Genomic DNA, 22,127 nt, shown 5'->3' with positions numbered 1-22,127 from the left:
TAATAATAAAAATAATAATAATTATTATAAAAATAATAATAATAACAATAATATTAATAGTAGTTCAAAGAACCATTAATTTAAAAATTATAACGCGAGTAAAATATTGGAAATATTAAAATCGTAATTAAATCATTTTTAATACTAAATAATTTTGATAGGTAATATATTGAAAATATTATTATTGTAATAAAAACAATTAAATTAATAATAGATATTTTTGTTGTTCCATCAGAAAAATCAATTTGTTAATTATAATGCTATGAACATAATGGAAATAACAATTTATTTCTACATTATGTAATTATTAACTAGACGCCATTTATTGCCATTCCCAAAAGAACTGGCAATCGTTTATATATTTTCTTATGAACCAACTGAAAAAGTGGGCGCAGTTGGCAGCCGCTGTTGCTTAGCTTCATTATCCCTCGGGTGTCAAGACAGACACATGAAAGTGCAAGCTGCCAAAGAATAGAGGGCCAAGAGCTTTTCCAGCCAAGAACAAAAAGAACGCTTGAGAAACAAGAGAAAAAATACAGAACAAAACAAAACAGACAATTACAGGTGAGCGGTGCTTAAAGACATAAACAACTGGAAAACATGCCCCTGGGGCCAGAGCCTGGGCCATGAAAACTCGGACGGGCTGTGTGGCAGCAAAAGCGTTTTTAGATATGAAAAGCACACAAACACGCACATGCATAAACATTTATGCAGAAAGAGAGAGAGAGAGTGAGTGAAATACTGAAATAACAGGCAATCGGACAGCCTGCAAGTGAAAATAACAATCATAATATTCAATTATGCAATAGTTGCCCCGAGGTGCAGCGGGGTTCAGTTAGCTGCCTGGCCAGAGGCATTTGCCCTGCCTGCCGCCCGCTCCACACCCCTTGCATTGTTGCTTTTAAATAATTTATAAACATTGTGTGCACTTAATGCAAAAAGCTGCAAATAAAATTAGCAAAAATGCTACTCGCTACATGCCGCTTGCCACTTGCCAGTCAGCGCGAATTGACATTACGTGCGATGCTTTGACAATCAAAAAGGGATTTAGTTAGCCATTTGTCGCGTCCTCTCATTTGTGCTGCCCACCTTGGGGCGATTTTAATTGAATTGTCGTTTGCCTTGAATTATGGATAAACCCCATTGACAAGTAACCCAAAACAAAGCAAAACAAAACCAAACCGTCGACCGCTTTCAAACGCGTTCCAGATTTATCTTAAGTTTGCTAACTTTTTCCCACCTAAGCGCCAACTGCTTAAAAATTAATGAGCCAACGCCGAAAGAGCTCGTCACCGGGTGGTTCACCCAACGAGCTCCACCATCAAACTTACCATTTGGTTGCCCCACTCTCTACTTTTGTGTGTGTGTGTGTGTGTGTGGGTGTCCGGGTGTGTGCGGGAGGGTATCATACAAAGTATCGTTAATCTGAACACGCATTATGCTAACGATTTGTCGTGAACGTTGTTACAAATAGTACTAAGTGCTTTGAAAATCTTGAGTATGTACTTCATAATTTAGAAATTTTCATCAAAATAATAAGACACGACTTTTCTTTTATTTAATGAAAACATTATACCATATTACAAAACTCTTAGACTCAAAGTAACTTATTCATTCCTAAATATATAATATTTATACTTATACACTTATATTTGAATATGTGCCCGTTTAGGAGAATCGCATCAGAATGGATAAACATTTATTTGAAAGTAAAATTCATAATATTGAAAGATTGTTTATTTTTTCAATAAATTATTAATAATAAATAATTAAAAATAAATAAATAATAACAAAAAATATAATAAATAATTCTTAAATATTGAATATTTTGTATTAGCTTTGCAAGAAAAACTGACTTAAAGATCGTTTGCCTAAAAATTCCTGATTCCTTTCATTCAGTATTTGACAAAGTGCACCACACACTCTCCAATTAACAAGCATTTTAATACAGCATTCGTGAAAGGCTTCTCGCGAGTCAAGAACTTTGACTGAAGAAAATGCAACAGCAACTGAAGGCAACAAAAAATTGGGAAAATCACAATTTTCGCACATAGCGCACAATAATCAAAGGGGAAAAGTGCGAAGCGGTGATAGTAAAACAATAACAGGGCAAAAAAGTGATGCAACACGATGGCAAAACAACAAGCCAGCAGGGGAAAAAAGAGAGAGACAGAGTGAGAGAGAGAGAGAGAGGGAGAGCGAGCGAGTGAAAGAGGCAGCATAGACAGAGAGCTTGAATTTCGGGCGCGGCTGACAAAGTAATTGCAACACGCGAATGAATGCGAAAATTCAATTATTTTCGGTCATTATTATTTTTTCCGCGTCCAAACGACTCGAGTGCGTTTTCCAGCACTGCTCTCTCATTCGTCGCGTCTGTCGTCTACCCACGCACTTTATGCAAAAAAAAAAAACAACTTTCTGCGACGTGCAATCAATTGCCGGCACCGACTTGCCGGCACCCCCCTTAGCCTTCGACAACTTTTGCAACCCTGTCATTTTGCGCTGCCTGGTCCATTGTCTGCACACTTGGACGACCGGGCCGCCAAAGTGTTGCAAAACGTTTCTACAGTTGTTGTTGCTACTGCACCTCTTTGGAGGAAACTTTGCTCACAAAAGGCAACTGCAAAAATTAAGTTAACTTTTTCGAGCAACGGGAATTGAGTAATTTTCAGCTGTAAAACTTTATTATTATTTTGGGGCCAGAGCTGGCTCTCATTGTTATTGTTGTTGTGCCGCTGCACCAATTGTAGTACATGCCAACTTGTTGTTATTGTTTAAATGTTAATTTTACTCTACTTGTAAATGGTGTCCGTTTGGGCGTAGGTAATGGGATGGGAGCGCCCAAAAAGTTGCACGCCTCAAAAGTAGGTAGAACATGCAAATTGCATTGTGAAAACGAAAGGAGGTTCCGTCTGCCCCAACGGACACTCCGATGCTGAGGCCAAGCAATGAACTAAAGCGCCGCCTAATTGCATTAATGAAGAGCTAGGCAGCTATCTAAAGTTTGGAAACTGGCAAAAGCTAATAAGACGTCGTCTTTATAAATTACAAGCAAGTTATAATATTTTTAATGTTAACAAAAAATCCTGCATAGACTCGTGTTGGCTCTGAACTAGATGCCCTTGTTAGTAACTGAAGGAATAATAAACTTTTAAACAAAATATGTACCTTTTTATGGTTAGCTCTGAATGAAATATTACTAAATTATAATAATTAGATATTATATAAAAAGATTATATACACATTAAATAAATGACCACATTCTTATGCAAAATGAAGTTCTTATACTTGAATAATAAATGTAAGTACACCCTAAAAACTCTTGCGTTTAGGCTTCAAACTCTTGCGTTTCAGGTTATCGATATCAAACCTTAAAAAAAACAGTTAAAATTGATTTTGAATCCGTGGAGTATGCAAAGCACAAGTTGTAACCCTAACAAAATGTTTATAACTAACTGGTAGAATAAGTCGACTAACCGAATTAAGCTGAGAGCGGGAATAAAAGAGAGCTAAGGGTTTCAGTGCATATATACCTATCCCGTAATCGTTAAAATATTCATTATTATAGGCTTTATAAACTGCAATCAAAAAAATTATATTTCTTATTTAAAGTTTCCAATCTTGTTCTCTTTTTTCATCTTAAATATTAGTCTGTATCGTATTTTTGATTTTGTACATTCCTCTCCCAAGGCAAAAAACTCAAAACTCATTTCATTTAGCGCCTAGCGCTTAAATCAAATTAAAAATCGCACCAATGACCAGGCGCTGACCCTGGGGCCATACCCCCAACGGAGTTGCCACCTGAGCCGAGGGTAAAATACTGCCACACGGCTCAGTGACTGCAAATCAAAATAAAATGTAAATCTCTTTGAGCGCGGGGCGGGCTTTTTGGGCATGCTGAAATCAGTTTTAGCTGTCAAATAAATTACATTTCTTTTTAACCAGCGGGTAGGGTTGTCAGCTGCCTGCGCATGTTGCGACAGTGGCTACAAAATGGCGCTGAACGCATAATTTAGCAGCCTCATCCTTATTTAAGCACACACAACCCTGGCGGCGAGCATTCACTTGGTTTAATTGATTTTACAGTTAGTCGCTCTGGGCGGGGGCTCGAGAGTAGAGTTTTTGAGTTATAAATTTAACAAGTGTCGATGGGCGCTTCGATTTGTTTTTGTTTGCGTCGGCTGGGAGTTTGTAGCTGGTTGATGGGTGATGGCAACCCCGCCGTACACTCATTTGCACTTAACACTTTTGGCCATTTTGTTTGCCGAGCCGCCATTGTTGCCCTGGTAAATAAAGTGCTCAAGTTTATTTGGTTAACGGCTCTCCCCCCACCCCCCACCCCCACCCTCTACGTCTGCCGAGGGCAATGATGAGGAAAATTGCAAAATTTTCGTTCCTGTCGATAATTAAATATGCTCAGCGATTGTGCGGCGGCGGAGCGGTGCACATGTCTAATTGGATTGTTACAGTGTTGGCTAATGCCGACACATCGGAAACCCAACTCTCAATATTTGACCCACATAAGTTCCACACAAATTTCGTTTCGCTTGCTTTTGCCGAAAAACTTTTTAATGAAGTTTCGCCGTTCTTAAAAACTTTCCGCTCGACGACATGTTGTTCTCTATTTATTTTGATTTCTCTGTGCAAGTTGCACAACACTGGCTAAGCGGCTCATTTTGTTCGTGATACGCTTTTAATTAGTGGCGATGGCGTTGCCACTAAACTTTTCGCAGCTCCCTTAGTCTCAGCTGATGCGCCGGGGTACAGTTGTGTTTATAGCTGGCTTAGCTAAAGTACAGTTGTGTACGAGTTGGCTTAGCAACTGTGAAGTGTGGCATTGGAAGTTTATGTTAGTTTGCCAAGCGAACTTTGGCGGTCGGCAAATAGCAAATGACACTCAAGAAATTCGAAAAGTTAATAACGAAGCGCGTTAGAATTGTGTAATGAAAACATAATAATTAAACTTTAACTTATCCAACTTTCTTCCACTCCTTCTCTCTTTTTGCAGGTGCGCCCACAGTAGTTGCCTTGAATGCCACGCCTGTTGCGTATCCGGGCTCACCCTTGCACCTCAATGTGGAGTTCTGTGCCAATCCGCCGGCGCATGCGGCACGCTGGTTGCACGGCGATCGCGTCTTCACGCCGGGCAATCAATATGGCAGCACCGTACTGGCCTACGCGGTCAAGGTAAGTAATTGAAGCCGATGAAACTTTTACTTTTATGCAATAGTATTTTATTTTTTTCTAGGATCTGCCCACGCCCTACTGCAAGGAGGCGCGCCTGACCTATGTCAGCATGCACGAGCGTGTGCCGCGCACTTTCTACTTTATCGTCTCGTCGCCAGGTGGCGTTGCCGAGGCCGTGTTCAATGTCAACTTTACGAAGCGCCACCGCCAGATGTCCAACACCATCGACGACGACGAGGAGGAGGAACTCAATCGACCCGAGCAAATACACTTTCCGGTCTTCAGCAATAACACTGCGAGCGGGCGGAGCTTGGAGCTGGCCCTGGCATTTACTCTCCTGGGCGCAACGCTGTTGCATTCTCATTAACTTTAAGAGTATGAGTGAAAAAGTTAAAAGGCGCTACAGAGAGCGAGAGAGTCCGAGTATGTGTGAGCGTGTGAATGAGAGAGAGAGAGAATGAGAGAATGCTGACTATTTACTCATGCAATTTATTATGCTATGTACTACATACTACCCACTATTTCTAAGCGCATATAAACATATATATCCACTATATATAACATATGTACTACTATATGCTATTGCCCACAACTACTACTACTACTACTCTAAAGCTATGTGTATGTGTACTTGTAACCAATTAGCAAAAGCATTAAAACGAAATTATGCCACTTTAAAACCTAAGCTAAAACCCCCACGACCCTCCCCCTAAGGACTAATTCACACACATTTAGTAGGCATCTAAGTTGGCAACTTGAACTTTTTAGCTAAGCATTAGCCACATCCCCAACTAAAAAACTCATACTCAATATTTTTACTGTAGTCGTAAGTACGTAACTGTAACTGTAACTGTGTGTGTACGTGTGTAGTACTTAGTAGCAGCGCTTACCTTGAATGCCAAATAGAAGAAAAATTAAATTTAAGTAAAATATTAACACGAAAGTAAATTTTTGCGTTTACCTATTGTTAAAAGTTGAGCCATACATAATTATTGTACTTTAAGTTCCTTTTCGAAAAATAAGCGAGTAACTTGCAAAGTGACTGATTTTTGTTAAATATTTTGAGGCAATTAGTGTTAGAGTGAAGCAGAAAGAGAGTGCTTAAAAAAAGAAAGTTAAATACTATACTTTAATGTAAATGAAAAGCAAGTAACTTACCAAGCACGAACAAATTCCTTCCATTTGAATTTTTGCGCATTCGAATAGGCAAAATATAAGTATATAAACAAGCTGTAAAATATTTTGAGAGTTAAAGAGAGCAAAATTTATATATAAATCAATTAAAATCTTGAGAAATTATTAAAAAATATTATTTTTAGTCCAGCTGTTAAAGCATAAATTGTACATTTTTATGAAAGGTATAAGGCAAAGGTAAAATTTTAATTAAATACAATTTATATTTTGATTTGTTTGTACACATATTTTGAACATTAAATTAAATAATAAAAATACATATTTCTGGGTCTTTAAATATATTTAAAAAATAATTGAATTTTTGCTTGCACTAAATCAACTTAAAATTGTAACTTATTTTATTTGTCTGCATTTTAAGTTTACATAATTTACAAGGACCAAAAACTATTGCATATTTTTGAAATAAATTTAAGAATTCCAAAACAGATGGAAAATTAGTTTGGAAAAAAATAAAATAATAAAACCCTCCACACAAAATATACAAAATTGTACATAAATGTTTAAGTAGCGATGTGCTCAAAAAATAATATAAAAAAATAAATAACTAAAATTAAGCACAGAAAATACAAAAATACAGAACAATATTATATAGCAGGTGTTAAATGTTGTTTGAAATTAAGAAGCCCCCAAAAATAGTATGGCACATGTAGCAGCAATTTGAATAGTGCGAAACTAAATAATATAACAATATTATAAACAAAACAAATATAGCAAAGCTTAAGCTTTGCGCTATTGTAAAATAAATATTTTCAAAAACCCAAAGTAGAGCTGACAAAAATTCTTAGCGCGCTGCTTTTGTGTATAAAGCCAAAGCTTTTGTAATTTATTTCATAGAACATCTTAGCTATATAGACATATGTATTGTATGCGCCATATAAAGTACTACTACATTTTAAGAGATCAATGTAAAAATCAACAAGAATTACTTAGAAGAACCTAACGCCAATTTAAGCAAAATTTGTATTGCAAACGCAAACATTTACGCAGAGTTCCAAGAATTCAGCGAACACAAATAACAACAACAACAACAACAATTACAAGTTGGAAGCGTTTTAAGCATTGTAAAAAATATAATTTAAAATTTAATTAGAAATATGCCAACATGCATAGATGGATATGTACTTATGTATGGATAGCCTAACTGTATGTGTGCCATGTAAAATTGAGTTAAGAGAGGGTTTTTTTGGTTTTTATAAACGAAAATTGCGAATTGTATTAACAAAGCAAAAACAAACACGTCGTCATGTTAACTAACAAAATTAATTATTAACAAATGGAAATTATGGTATTATATACATACATATAAATATATATGAATATATATTACAAAGAGTGGTCAAATGCATATTGTATTTATTATATGATTAATTATTATGATAATATTTACAAAATATTATTTGTAATTAAAACAAAAACACATATAATACAGTAACACTTAGTTCTTAAGCGAAACAAAAAACATTATGTGGCAAATTAATTTTTAAATATTACAGAATATATTATAAAAACCTAAAACAAAAGTCAGTTCATTTGTAGTGCAAAGAAAATGTGTTGAAAAACAAAAAACAAAACGGGAAACATGAAATATGCATACGAAAACACAAGAATACGAAATACAATAAGCAAAGGTTTAAGTCATAGGCCCAAGATAAAAGCAACAACCACCAAAGCAAATTTTTAGCAGTACGAATACGAATAACTACTAAAGAATTACTGGGTCAGAGCTGCCCCACAGGGGGGTAGAGAGCAAAACATGAAATCAAAAGGCGCACCAGCATAAATATATATATAAAAACAATAAAGCTTGGACCCTGCCCCAGAAATCAATTGCATTCAATGGGTCAACAGCAGGGCCAACAAATAACTGTTAAATTTAAGCCAGATAAAGTTGCAATAGGAAGAGATCGCAAAAATTTACAAGTTTAAGAGACAAAGCAACAGACAAAATAGCCAATTTAGCATAAAGTAAAAAGTAAAAGCAAAGAAAAACCAAAACAAATGACAGCAAAAAACAAAAACACAAAATGAACATGAAATAAAATTTAAAAATAAAAATGCAAAATAAATAATAAAAACTTAGATTTCTTTTTAATCCTTGCCTTATTTTCTCTGTTCTGAATCGTTATTTTCAAATGCCAATCGTGAGTCTGAATCCTTACGAGCTCAAAATTAAATGTCTTCTAAAAATCGGACTGGAAATACTCGAGATATTCCAATTACACTAATTATACAGTTTTTGATTTTATAACTCGGCCACATTAGTCTGATCTTGGAATGATATATCTTGTTGTACTCGTGAATCTCTATAAAACAGATTAGAAATTCTAGATGTCAATGTCCTGACCATAAACATACGTGATACCAAGCGGATCCAGTTTTTAAACGATCCCGTTGTTGGCGAGAATCGCTCAACAACCGCATGCCACAGATATTTTCCTTTCACATTTGCTTGTCGGAAAATTCAAATTCAATCAATAATATGGTCTGACCTCTTCGGGCAGTGTATGCGTAACAATTGGCAGCGTACGTGCAACCTGAATTGGTAATGAGATTTAGGAAAGATTGCAAATGCGCTTGCAACATGCAGCAGCATCCAATTGCATCAATATCAATCAAAAAGGCTGCACCCCGCCGATGTGGCCAACGAAAGGGAAAGGCCGCAGCTAATTTTGCTGAAGAGGGGCGGGCGAGCGGGGAGACGCTTTGAGGACGCTTCGGGGCAATGCGAGAGATTCCGGTTTTCATTTCGTACATTGGCCCAATGCGTTGTCAACATGGACTGCCGCTGCGTCTGGCAGCGTGGCTCTCGTTGTTTTTGTTGTTGTTGGTCAGGTTTATTACTTGGAAATCAAAAGTACAACGACTCCGCAGGACGGCATGGTCAATGGCGATATGGCCATGTGGCGGCGGTGGTGGCGGCGGCTGCTGCTACACTTTTTGGCCTAAAGAGTTGGCCAGCCAACCTGTTTGCTGACAACATCAGCCTTCAGTGGCAATGATAACGACGACAGCCAAGCAACCTGGCTGCTAGGCAGGCGGCTGGCCGGGCGGTGGGGTTAGCCGGTTTGCCACTTTGCGGCGCTAATGACGGCCAAATAGCAAAGGCGCCAGATTACACGAGCTGTGCGCGATCCAGTGCAGCGGGGGCGTACCGTACCGGCCCCGCTCTTGTTCATGCCAAACGCCCAGTCTATCAACTCGACTGGCAACGACCAATTGACATTCCTTTTTGGAGTGGAATAAACTCGTAATGGCCCTGGCGATACAAATCTGGCCAAGATGCCGAGCGACAACTAGCGCTAATGTCGACGCACGCGCCAAGCGCCAAGCCAGCGAAAGGTGCACCGCATTAATGTGTGGCAGAGGGGGCTGCCACTCGAGCGGGCTGGGAAGGGGATAACACATTGGAGCACCGCAAATATCCGCAATTGCCAATTGACATTGCTGTGCGCATTTCTTTTTAATTGTTGTCATGCCCAAAGCCACAAACCGGCTGCCAACTGGCGCCGCTGCTCAAATCTTTCATTTGCTTATGATATGATGCCTCACAGGAGGAACCAAACTGAACAGGAATAGTAACAAAAAAAAAGCCACAATTACATGTATACATCCATATATTCATAAAACTGCATAGTTTATGGTGCGTTCGAGCTGAAAGTGAATCAACCAATTGAATCATACGGGCATTCATGAATCCATTCGTAATTGTCGATTGCGCTGCTTTGAGGCGTGGCTGTTGCTCAGCCTGCCGCCTTCTTCTGCGGTGCCAATTTTGATGAAGTTATCGCAATTAGTTGGCTTATGGTGAAATCGCCCAACTTGGCAGCATGGGAAGTGGCTACCGGTCACTGGAGTCTATTATATATATGCACGCACATCTATGCGGCTGCGTTTTTAAATAATGAGTAATCACTCATAATATTCACGCTAATGAGTGCTGCATAACAAATAGAAATCAGCTAAATGCACTTGACGAAAAGATTTTATTTGCATATGTGCATAAATAAATAGATTTAAGTATTACACATAAATTCCATTTACATTTGCTAAGCTTTGCACTAACTTTTTATCAATCAATTGAGATAAATCAAAACTGAAGAAGAAAGTACATAATACAAATCCCCGACTATTTCGAAAGCATGTGCTATAATTTATTTAGTTAATATAACTAATTTAATTAAATAAAAAAATTTACTCTCTTTCGGATCGTAAAATTATTATTATTATTTATTATAATTATTGTACGCAAAATTGCATAAACACATTTTTGACAAAATAAGGAAACGAATGCAATAGTATTTTTTTTTAATAAAATAAAATTGTTTCATAAATAAATATTTTTCGGTCGATTTAATGAAATAATGAAATTCTTTTCTTCGCGCACTTTAAGCAATTAATTTATAGAATCATTTATACTTAATTATATTGGCCGTTGCACTCAATCCCGCCTTTAGGCTGGTTATACATTTTCTGTTTTCCGAGCACTTTTCATTATCCGCACTTTTATACGAGCAAATTTATTAAGTTCAGATGGCGACCCTTTGGGCGGCGCGACTTTAAGCGCGCTTAAAACGCTGACAATTAATTCATTGCTGCTGCTTCTTCTTCATCATCTGCTCATTGGCGTACGCACAAATAATTTTTCATACACTTTTATGAAATTTTACAGTTCAATTAATGCATTTTAATTTTAACTTTATTTTCCAATTTACTTCACACAGTTAAACGAGCGACGCGGCAAACTCGCCAACAACGGGCAAATAAAAAAAAAATAAAACAAGAAAACAAAAAAAAAAATTGGAAAAATATTGGAAAAAAAAGGCAACGCTGGCTGAATGCATGAAATACGAGTACAAAAATTGTTAACGCAAAATTAAAAATGGTTTTTGATTGATTGTTGCATAAAATTGGCTTTTGGTTCGAGTCGCCAGCCGCCACCGCCCATTCATTGTAATTACCTTTTGGCTCATTTTATTTGCCCTGCGCACTTAATTAGCACGGCAGATGGGCGTGGTGGGGCGTGGCATGGCGTGGCGGGCGAGACGCAACCGGCTGGCCATCACACTTCGATGCGCTTTTTGGGAATACAATAAGTAAATAGCAGAAATAAAATTAAATAAAATGATTTTAATAGATTTTCCGGAGTTTTCCCAGGGCTTTTACATTAATAAGCTGCGGCGGAGGCATTTCAATGATTTCCCCGACAATTTGTGCCGATTTGGTTTTCGGTTTCCCAGCGACAAGTTTGACCATGCGGAAGGAAGTTGATTTTCAGCCAGCAGCATGAACAACAACAACAACTATTGCAGAAGCAGCTACTCAAAGTTGACTTTTGTTACAATTTTTCGAAATGCTGAGACTGCGCAAATTAGCCATCAACAGCCAAGTTGGCCAAGTGGGGCAGGCGAGGTGGCAGCGCGGGGCGTGGCCTGTGCAATTTATGAGTCGCATTTCCTTTGACTAAACCATGCGAGTCTCTTGGCATGCAGCTTGCTCGCCTGGCTTAGTTACATAATCTCAGTATCCCAGTCTCTCGGTCTTTAATCATAATTGTCTTGCACACATACACACACACACACGCTGCGATTTTTAATCTGGCCACGCATTTGGTTGTGCGGAAGACGAGAGGAAGCTCCATCCAAATGACATCAAGCACAGCGAATCGGTGAAAGCCAAAATTGGCTGCAAATAATAATTGCTCATGTGGCATGTGCTCATGGTGCATGCAACATTCTCAGCGCACACACCAGCCGACGTTAATGAGATGCATTAGATAAGTAGGCTCTATAAATATCAGAAAGTTAAGCGAGCAAACGTTGAACTTAAATTACACAAAAAACATAAAAGAGCTTTAAATGAAAGTATAATAAAAACTAGAGTATGGCAGCTATTATTGTGTAATAAAAATTAGAGTATGATAGTTATTATTGTTATTAATATTATTAAATTAAATGTTTTTTTAGTTTTGAAACAGAAGTATGATAAATGATGATATTTTTAATTTTGCAAACTAGTCTCAAATTACTTTCGAAATATTTAATGAAAACATAATACAAAATAGAGTATAATATAATTATTATTATTATTATATAATTATTATTGATATTTATATTATTATTCAAAAAGCTAACTATGTTTTTTAGTTTGCTACAAAATTCAAATATATTTTTATGGAAAAAATACGCCAATATATCTTATAAAATAAATCGGGTCTTTTCGTTGTTTTTTTGTACGGCAAAGTAAAAAATTAATATTAACTAATAATTATCACGAATTAAAAAATAAATGAATATGCGCACAGAGTTATTTAACGATATTTGTTATTTTAAATCAGCATACTTTTATTCTCTCAGTACACAGTAAAATTTTAATTAGTCCTTTGGCAGACGACTTTAGCTGCAGTCTGAATTGAAATACTTTATTTCGATTAAAATTTATGCTGGGCAGCAATAAAAATATTAGCACAAATCTGTAGCTGATATGAAAAAGAAATCTTGAGATACGCAATAAATGAAGCGAATTACCGCAAGGCATATATTAAAGAAAAGCTATGCAATTTTAATAAATCAGTTGAGATACGCATGTAACGGTTGTCCGTCGGGTGCGTCATTCAGGTGCAAGAGCAACCCCCCCCCCCCCCTCCCCACGATATCAAACGAACGGCACATGAATCAATCAGCTCCAGACGTCAAATGCCTGACAATAAAAGCAACAAAATCTGTCGAATGCGGCTCATTAAAATTTAATGGAAATTGTACAACAAATCGTGAAAAGCACATGGAAAAAAGAAAAACAATGCGAGCACAAAAACGGCAGGTGATCAAAGACAACAACAACAACAAACATAAATATCAGCACAGGTGTAATAAGTATATGCGATAATAGCCAAAAAAAGTAAAGCCAGAAAAACGCAGAGGCGCAATTGAAGTTACAGTAGCTAAGGGCAAAAGCCGGGTTGGCAAATCTCAATGACAAGGGCTTTCACTGGCGAGTAGCTTTTCTTTATGGTTATTGCTGCTGCTGTTGTGTTTTCCACACAATTGGCCAAAGCGACGGCCAGGCCAAAAAACCTGTTGCACAGTTTTCCCGCATACGCTTTTTGGCAGGGTCAATGCTGCCGTAGAAAGCCATAAAAAAATGTCATTGCAAAGGCGGCAGCAAGCGCGCGAGAAACAGAAAGAGAGAGGGCGCCAGGCAGGGAGAGCTGCGCTTGCGCAATCGCTGGATGGACAAGTTTGGTGCTACAGTTTAAGGATCGACAGCGGCAACTGCCGCAATAGCAGCAGCAACAGCAACAACAAAAACAACCACAACCCGAACTTCAACAACATCCACATCCACAACGAGTGCGACTTCGACTGCATCGACTCCAGCGATCGAAAAGAAAACGAAATGCGCGATCCACCGCGGTTTCACTTTCATTCGCAACGCGCACGCGCAGCTGACAGGGTCGCCAACGTTGAGTGCTCCCCCAGCAAAAGGCAAAAGGCAGAAGGCAAAAGGCCGACTGAGCATAACTCAAGTGACGACAGTTCCCACAATTCCGAATCCTCGGTGAACAAACGCCAGACAAACGTAACTCACTTCGAGCAATTGAAATACGTCGCGTATTTGTTTTTAGCCCTCATATTATTGCCAAAAATACAGCTTGGGAAAGTGCAAAGAGAGTTAATATATGGATAGATTTTAGTTGATTTAAACGTGTGCAGAAAAGTGATTAAAAGTGCGTTTTAATTGTGCGGCAATCCATATAAATAATTAAGTGCTTTAATTACGCTGCGCTCCTCCATCCCTCCAACCAATCGCTCGAAATATTTAATGGATGCAGGTAAATTAATAATAAAATGCTGCATTTATAATGCACACTAAGCGTGGGAAAATGAAATGATTTCAATTATAAATAAATCAACTGGGCTAAGCTGGTAAAACTAAAGAAATTAACTCCAGAAATTGCATAATAATCAACGAATTATATTTTGTTTTTCTTTTGTAAGACATTAATTAAAGTTTTATTAGCGTTAAAATTGACAAACAATATTCTGAAAGTAGTTAAGAGAAACATTTTACTGAAAAGTCCCTGTACTTTTGAAATAGTATAAAAAATATATTAGATTAGATAACCTTGATGTTTTTACTTGACGCATTTCGTCACAAATAAAATTTTTAGAGTTGTTTTGCATTCAATTACCTTTTTAGATGACAAAACTAAGATTAATGCGGGAGATTGACTTTATTTTCCAAAAACTTTCCATAAAATTAAACCATAAACTTAATCTATCTAAACTGGTTAACCAAATTTTGATAAATAATATGAATAATTAAGCTGTAACCAAAAATAAAAACTTTTCTATAAAGTTTTCTAAATTAATTTTAATTTAACAATTCTTACATGTAACTTTTTAAATACAAAATAAGAAAAAAAAATAGAATGCAAGTATAATTCGTATTTAATTTAACTAATTTTTAAATGTTAAGTTATCGTTTAAGAAATTTATTATTATAATTAATTTTTTTTTTTTTAAATGTTTATTGTATTGATTCAAAAATAGCATACATTTTTATTACAACACAGTTGGCTTAGGTGGTATTTCGCCAAGCCTGGTTGGGTGCTCAGGCTTTATCGTGGACAAACGTCAAAGGCGGCTTTTTAAAATTATTATTTTAAAAAGCTTACAACCTTCTTTTATAAGTAGTCAGTTGTCAGTTTTGGGAAGAGAAACAAAACAAAATATTAAAAGTACTTCTTAATAAATATAATAAAATTATAATGTAGTGAAAGGTTTCTCCGAATTATCTTTCAAAGGTTATAATTGACTTGAAACTCATTTTGAACGTGCCCAAAAATCAATTTTAATCGCATTCGCTCAATTAAAAGTGTTGCACTTTGCGATTGTGCACTTAAATTGTGATCAATTTAAGAGTTTATGGAACTGAGATTATTATTGGAAAAGTAATCTAGAGTAGAAATTTATTATTATGAACTTGGCTTTGGCTGCACCTGTTTTCACAAAATTTACTTAGTTGATTTGCTGCTGTGGTTGTTGTTGTTGTTGTTATTTGGCCAACATGTTGTGCGAAACCCGCTGCTGCGGCTAAGTGCATTGTAAGTGCTTCGGGCCAAACATGAATGCGGCTAGTGAAATATGTTTTGGCGTGCATATTTAATGGCAATCAAAGCACAGCAACAACAACAACAACAACAACAGCAGCAGCGGCAATAACTATGTGAAAACCCGTACCGAACCATTTTAAACGCCATCAATTTCAATTTTCCAAATTAAATGTGCGTCGGCTGAGACGTCTGCGGCGACTGAGGCGGCTTCTCGGCCAGCGTCAGCAAATAATTAATAATTCATTACGTTGTGGCAACTGCAATGACATAAGCCCAAGCCGAACGCAGCCAAGTTCAACAACTCGAAATGAAAGCGATAAACGGCAAACGACAAGCGACAATAGGCGAATCTTTAGGGAAAATTCACACAGCGAAAGAGAAAGAAAAACGCCAAAAAGCCGAAACGCTAAAATGCCACAGCGAACGCTGCCACTTAGGAAAAATCATCATCAAACTTATCGCAAAAATCAAACAGACCCGCCAGTTGACTGCGGTGCCGGCTCCTCTCCGCTTTGGGGGCCAACCCGCTTGACTGCTTGCCATAGGCAAAAAGCTGTTAAGTGTTTGCTTGAGGAATGCACAGTTTGGGGTTATTCACACCGAAACTTAATGCTCTTTTGGCTATTTCCGTAACAGCGCCGCTGCCATGTGGCCCAAACTTGAACTGCTAGCAGCGACGGCCGCTGTCATTGGCATCTGTCTGCTGGCCGCGGCTAAAGTAACCCACGCATCGGTATCTGCCGGCAGCACCACCACCCTGCCGCTGCCCCTGCAACTGCCCACAATACCACAGAATTCGACAACGCCAACGAGCAAAGACAACACCAGCGACAACTCTGATGACGCCTTGAGTGACAGCCTGGAGGCGGTGGTGAGTCCAAGTTTAGCGACAGATTTTGACAGGTAATGAGACTCGCTCTTGACAGCTTAATAAGCAGGCAGTCAGCGAGCTGCAGGTCAACGATGATCCGCCCACAGCCAGGGAAGTGCTTAAGGAAGCGGAGCCGAAGGAACTGGAAGCGACAACGCCCTTGCAACAATTTGTGGGGTAAGCTTACGCAAAGAGTTAAACTAAAAGCAATTTCTTCAGACATCCACAACTTTAGTAATACTTATAGAAAATTCTTAAGCTGTCCTAGATTGCGGGAAATAGACAACTTTTTAGTAGTCTGCAGATGGAGAGAACAAAAGCAGCTGCTGCAGATATCAGCACAGAAATCTCTTCTGTCAATTTGCGAACATAATATTGAGCTTTGCTCTAGATCTTACCTTGAAAGGCAGATAGATATATTTCCTGATCCATCAGCCATCTGAGCTGCTACCTAATTTGTAGATATCTTCCACTACGAAATGGAACTGAAATTGCGGACGTAAGCTGGTGGCTAGGCGGACCCAAACAATATTTTGCGCTCGGGTATTGATCCCAAATACTGGTTACATAAAGCAAAAGATTACGTTGACACATTAAGGGCTTTACAAGAATTTCGTCAGCGAAATGGACCTCAGGATAGCTCTTTTGCTCATTTTTGGTCAGACTTCAAAATAAAGTAATTCTGAAATTGTGCAATATTTAAAGATACTTCCATAGACGCACATGGAACATTCAGTTACACTTAAACAAAACGAATTTAATATTTAATATTATACCTGTTTGTAGATTAAAAAGCTTGGCTACTTTAATAAAACTTGTATCAATTTTATTTTATGCACTTCCTCTCGTTTGCAGCGTGCCTGGCTTTCTGCCCACGGTGCTGTCCACATCCGAAGAAAGCAGCAGCATTGCCACGCCCACAAATGGACATGGCTATATACAATTCGATATCAATGAAGAGCCGCCCAGGCCAACTGTGCGTCGCGAAAAGAAGCCAAAGTCCAAAAAGGACACAGTGAATGAGGTGCTCTTCAGCCTGTTTCCCAACGGCTTCTCGGACATCTTTCGCTTTAGCGGCAGCGAGGCAAACACAGAGGCAGCCACAGATGCACCGAGCACCTCGGAAACCACTACAAATAAAGCGGTGGTGCATGCCACAACTGCAACGGAGTCCAGTGCCAACACAGAGCCCGTAACGTTGCCGCCTAAGAACGAGACCTTTTACAGCTACCAGACGACCGTGACAAAGGAGTATAGACGCGAGCTGCGGCCAGGACATACGCAAATCGTGGTGGAGAAGATCAGTAGTGCCGAGCGAGAACCGTTTACGGACGGCAGCAATCACATCTCCCGGGATGAGCTGTTGCGCATAAATCGCGCCGCAGTCGCATCTCCAGTGTTACCCAGTTTACTGCTGCGCCCCGAGATCGAGGGCGAGGACAATGAGACTCTCGTCGCCGCCGAGAGTGCACCCATTGTCATACTTGGCGAGCAGGAAACCGAACTCGAGGAAGGTCAGAGCATTGAGGACAATCAGATTGCGGAATCACGCCACATGGATCAGCAGCTCTACCAGCAACTGCTGCCAGCCCCCGCTCGAGACGTGGACTCCTCCTCTCACACCATTGAGAGTTACAGAAGTCAAGAAGGACCCGCCGATCACCAGCAAATCAATGTCCACATTGTGCACGATGAGTCGCAGGCAAAGGTGCCAGAAGCGCCCGAGTCACAGCCACAGCAGGCACTGGATCACTTCCAAGCCCATAGTGAGCAACGCTTCCAGCAGCATCATCAGACCCAAGAGGCACCCTCGAGGCAGTTTCTGAAGACCTTCAAGCCCATCATTTCGGGCAGTGCCGACAGACCCATACCCAAGGGCACCTTCCACTATGAGTCCAACAATCCACCTGCGCGCACAATCTCCAATCCGCCCAAGGAAGTTGCCTACGAGGGTCCGTTTGTAAGACCCGCCGCCCAGTTGAGCTACCAACAGGAGTTGAGTCCGCAGAAACCAGAGCCAGAGCCGCAAGCTCCACAGTCCAAGCTAAACACGCAGGCAATTGCTTCTCCTTCATCAGCAGCTGCTCCCGCGCCTAAACCTAGCGAACACTCAAACTATGGTGGACCCACGCCCAGTAGCTTGGTCTATGTTACGGTCAACTCACATAGCCCGACGGCCGCTGCGCCTGCCGCTCATCAGGCTGAGGAGCAAGCGGTGCCCCAGCTGCCTAGTCCTCACGATTATGTCTCGGAAGCCGCTGCCGAGCCCTCGCAGCATCATATACAGCATGCGCCTGCACCTAAATCCCATCTAAACACCCATTCCCAACCTGAAACTCAGCTCCTGGTTAAGCCCAATGGCTACACCTTCGTGGAGGTGCAGAAGTCCGTGAACATCCACAACAAACTCATTACTGAGAAGGACGGTCGTTTGGTGGAGATGCACGAGACCATTTACCATCCGCCGCCCTATCAGCAGAATCACTTTAGCGTCACCTCTTCCGGCTACAGTCCTAAGGACTTTGTTTCTGCTGCTTCGCCAGAGACGGCTCCTGCTCCAGCACCAGCACCAGCACCGCCTCCATCTGCAACTAACTACGTTTCCCTAGCCGCGAATCCCATCAATGTTGAGCAAGTGGAATACGACAGCGCACCGCAAGAGGGAGCCATCTCGCACGCAGCCATCAACATTGATGTGCCCCATCAGCCTAGAGGCCACGACGCAACACATGATGCACACCATGAAGCACCCCACCACCACCCTGTGACCGTGGTAGAGAAGCATTCGCCCCAGCCGTACCCGGTGCCGGTTGAGAAAATCATTGAGCGTCCCGTTAAGGAAATTGTGGAAAGGCACATACCCGTGCCATATGCTGTACCCCAGCCGGTGCCCGTGCCCGTTCATGTCGAGCACTATGTGGATCGTCCCTATCCCGTTGAGACCATTGTCGAACAGCCTGTGCCTTATCCCGTGGAGACAATTGTTGAGAAGATCGTCGAGAAGCAGGTGCCCGTCGAAGTGGAGCGGATTGTCGAGAAGCCCGTCGAGGTGGAGAAGATTGTGGAGAAGTATATAGATCGTCCCATGGCCATACCCATTCATGTGCCCGTCGCCATACACATGCCCATGCCACCGAACCACTCACCCGGCTTCAACTTTGGCTCACATCCCAACGCCCTGCACCCCTGGACGCATGCCTCGGTGGCTCATATCCCTCCCAAAGTTCTGCAGCACTATTACACGCGCATGCTGAAAAAGCTGCTGCCCCAGTTGGCTGCACCGCAGACGACAGCCAAAACGGCATCGAAGACCACAGCCAAGGCAGCCCTAGTGAAGCCTCCGGTTAGGCCTGTGCGTGGCGAGGCGCCCAAGGTGGCAACCTTCAGCCTGGCCGACATGCGCTTCGATTTGCGCCCGCCGCCACCGCCGCAGGGCTCACCTTGGCTTCAGGGCGCCCGCTACATATACAACACCCTGCCCGATGACTTGTCCGTTGCAGCTGCCTCGGCGCCCGCCCACATGGTCAAGTCCTACATAGGGCCCGTGCCCACAACTAGCACGAGCAGCGAGAACAACGGCAGCGAATTCGATGAGTTCCAACGCTGGCGCAATGGCCACAGCCTGAAACGCAGTCCCGACTTCGGACGCAATCTGCACCTGGAGTACGGCTTCAAGCCGCCCTTGGTGCCTTCGGTGGAGATCGATGATAAGGGCATGCCCCTGAAACAAGCGGATGCAGCAGTGCAGTAGTTGAAAGATGTTAACCAGTTGAAATGAAAAGCGTGCCAAAATATACAGCTATAGTTATTATTGTCTATTTATGTAAAATATTATAAATGCGCATTTAATAAATTTACATTAAACCAAGTAATATTGAATTAATAGAAAGAAATCGTGTGAGTAACTGTCTGTTTGCCTCGTATACCAATTAATAATTACAAATGGAACGCAATTTGCATTATCTGCATAAAATGTTTAACCCAACCTCACTTTGCAGAGTACATAACCTCACTTAAGAAGTGCTCGACAGCGCAACTGTGCTCAATTTAGCTGAAAAGCGCTTGATATCCATCTTCATATATGTTTGACACACAGCAAATCTGAAGCCTACAATTAGGCGCAATATTAATTAAACAAATGACAATGACAGCAGCGCTGCGGGACTGTACCACATGTACCTCGTGTGTGGCATGCCTTCAGTGGCGCGGGTCCAATTAAAAGTAAGCCCAAAAGCGGATTCTGCAGAAAAGGGAAAAAATTATTAATTTTCTTAAGTAGCATTTATGTAAATGAAAAATGCTACTTGCGAACACGAAGGGTTGTGCTGCCCCCGAATGCCTTATCTTTAACTGGCAGCAAACAGGCCCCAACAGCTGCCCCGACCAGGGTCTCAATTTTAAAATGGCGGCACGTCTGCTGCTCCAACGCCCGACAGAGGGCGGCAGCGTGCAAAGATTTATATGACAGCTAATAAATTTACAACACATGTAGCTCAAGATATTAGAAATATTTTTGGTGACAAGCGCTGGGTCCACACGTACGACGGCTTTTGAATGTTATTGAAGCATGCTTTTAGGCGGGCGACAAAATAAAAAACAGCCTCGCAAATATTTACACAGCCCCATCGCAGGGCACGTCGACCCACGACGACTGCAGTTGACATCTGACGGCAGCAAACTGTCAATAGTCAAGGAGCAGCAGCAGGAGCAGGAGCAGCAGGAACCAGCTCTGGCTGCCAGGCAGACAAACCGTTTAGCGTACGTGTTGGCGGAAACGGAAGCACTACAGCAGCGCGCCGAGTGGCAAGTGGCAAATGGTGAAAGTGGAAAGGCGAATGGGGGACATTTTGAAAAGTTATGACAATGGACCCCAAGTGCCTTGCCCTGATTCATGTTGTTCATAAACGCCATAAAGAGGATAAAATGGTTAAGTGCAGCTCCTGTCCCCGAAAGTAGACACTCAAGCGAATAGAGAAATGTTAACCATGAATACTCGTATGAATATCCAAATATCACATTTAATTAGGATATTCGAACATTTTTTGACGTTTTATTAATCAGAATTCAATTCAAATGAATAAAATAATTGCGAATTCCGATTCGAGGTTCTTTTTGTACAATTTTTGTACATTAGCTCGAAGTCTTTGCTCAGCATCGAACCTGTCAGGTGGTAAACATTTGGCTATCTTATTTTTAAATTTATTATTTAGTTGCGATTAGACAAAATGTATTTTATGCTAAAAACTCCAAAAAAATAAAGAATATATATTTAGCTGTATATGAGCATTAATTTCACATCTTCTCAAGACAACATATATATATTGCCAGTGGAAATTAGCCTAAAATATGTAGCTTAATCGATGAAGTGGCATGCCTCGAATGCAGAGAGGCAGAGAGACTGAAATAAATTATAATTTGTAATTTCGAATTTGAAATTCATGCGAATGCAGCAAATTGAAAATTCTCAACACTAATTTGAACGTTGTGCTGCTGCAGGCAAATTCCTCTCAATACGCTTCTTCTGACACACATAAATTGGCAGATCCTACCCCCGCCCCTCCCCCCTTCTCTTCGACTGCGCGCCCCTTGACTTTTGCTCCCTCTCTCTCTCTCAGTCAGCCTCTTTGCCCTGGCGGCAACTGCAACTGCATGCAAATGCAATTTTATTTAACTTGTGCCAAATACGCAAGCATAAATCAAAAATTTATCGCATCGCCACGCCCACTTTGGACGCAGATATATGATATCAGAAATCAATTGCAG

At 40.4% G+C, this 22,127-nt stretch overlaps 3 protein-coding genes across 5 annotated transcripts in view; all 3 read left to right on the top strand.

Annotated features, from left to right (window-relative positions):
- tei (teiresias) overlaps window positions 1-6,498 on the top strand; it is a 198,015-nt gene extending 191,517 nt beyond the window's left edge. Inside the window, exons 11-12 of one of the 2 annotated variants that reach the window (XM_064681749.1) lie at window positions 5,009-5,187; window positions 5,249-6,498. In XM_064681749.1, coding sequence (XP_064537819.1) covers window positions 5,009-5,187; window positions 5,249-5,554 — 485 coding nt within the window. In that variant the 3' untranslated portion in view covers window positions 5,555-6,498. The remainder of the gene's footprint in view (window positions 1-5,008; window positions 5,188-5,248) is intronic. The other variant, XM_064681748.1, reaches the window with a different exon arrangement.
- An 8,594-nt stretch (window positions 6,499-15,092) lies between these two features.
- Window positions 15,093-17,098, top strand: LOC135428197 (uncharacterized). 2 transcript variants are annotated; one of them, XM_064682038.1, is made up of 4 exons: window positions 15,093-15,184; window positions 15,782-16,364; window positions 16,420-16,541; window positions 16,612-17,098. In XM_064682038.1, the coding sequence occupies exons 2-4, from the start codon at window positions 16,140-16,142 to the stop codon at window positions 16,805-16,807; spliced, it is 543 nt and encodes a 180-aa protein (XP_064538108.1). In that variant the 5' UTR covers window positions 15,093-15,184; window positions 15,782-16,139; the 3' UTR covers window positions 16,808-17,098. The 2 variants fall into 2 exon arrangements, with proteins under 2 accessions (XP_064538108.1, XP_064538109.1); XM_064682039.1 differs by lacking the exon at window positions 15,093-15,184 and having other exon boundaries at window positions 15,462-16,364.
- On the top strand, window positions 16,844-20,232 carry LOC135428014 (inactive histone-lysine N-methyltransferase 2E). Its single transcript, XM_064681802.1, has 2 exons — window positions 16,844-16,863; window positions 17,220-20,232. Exons 1-2 carry the CDS (start codon window positions 16,844-16,846, stop codon window positions 20,113-20,115), a joined length of 2,916 nt encoding a protein of 971 aa, XP_064537872.1. The 3' UTR covers window positions 20,116-20,232.
- Window positions 20,233-22,127: the final 1,895 nt, after the last annotated feature.

Source organism: Drosophila montana, unplaced genomic scaffold, assembly GCF_035044405.1.
Source record: "Drosophila montana isolate Dmon_TW-CO22-7 unplaced genomic scaffold, ASM3504440v1 contig_2438_1, whole genome shotgun sequence".
In the NCBI taxonomy this organism is placed as follows: domain Eukaryota; kingdom Metazoa; phylum Arthropoda; class Insecta; order Diptera; family Drosophilidae; genus Drosophila; species Drosophila montana.
The sequence above is the reverse complement of the archived record's forward strand: the minus strand, read 5'-3'. Positions and strand labels throughout refer to the sequence as shown.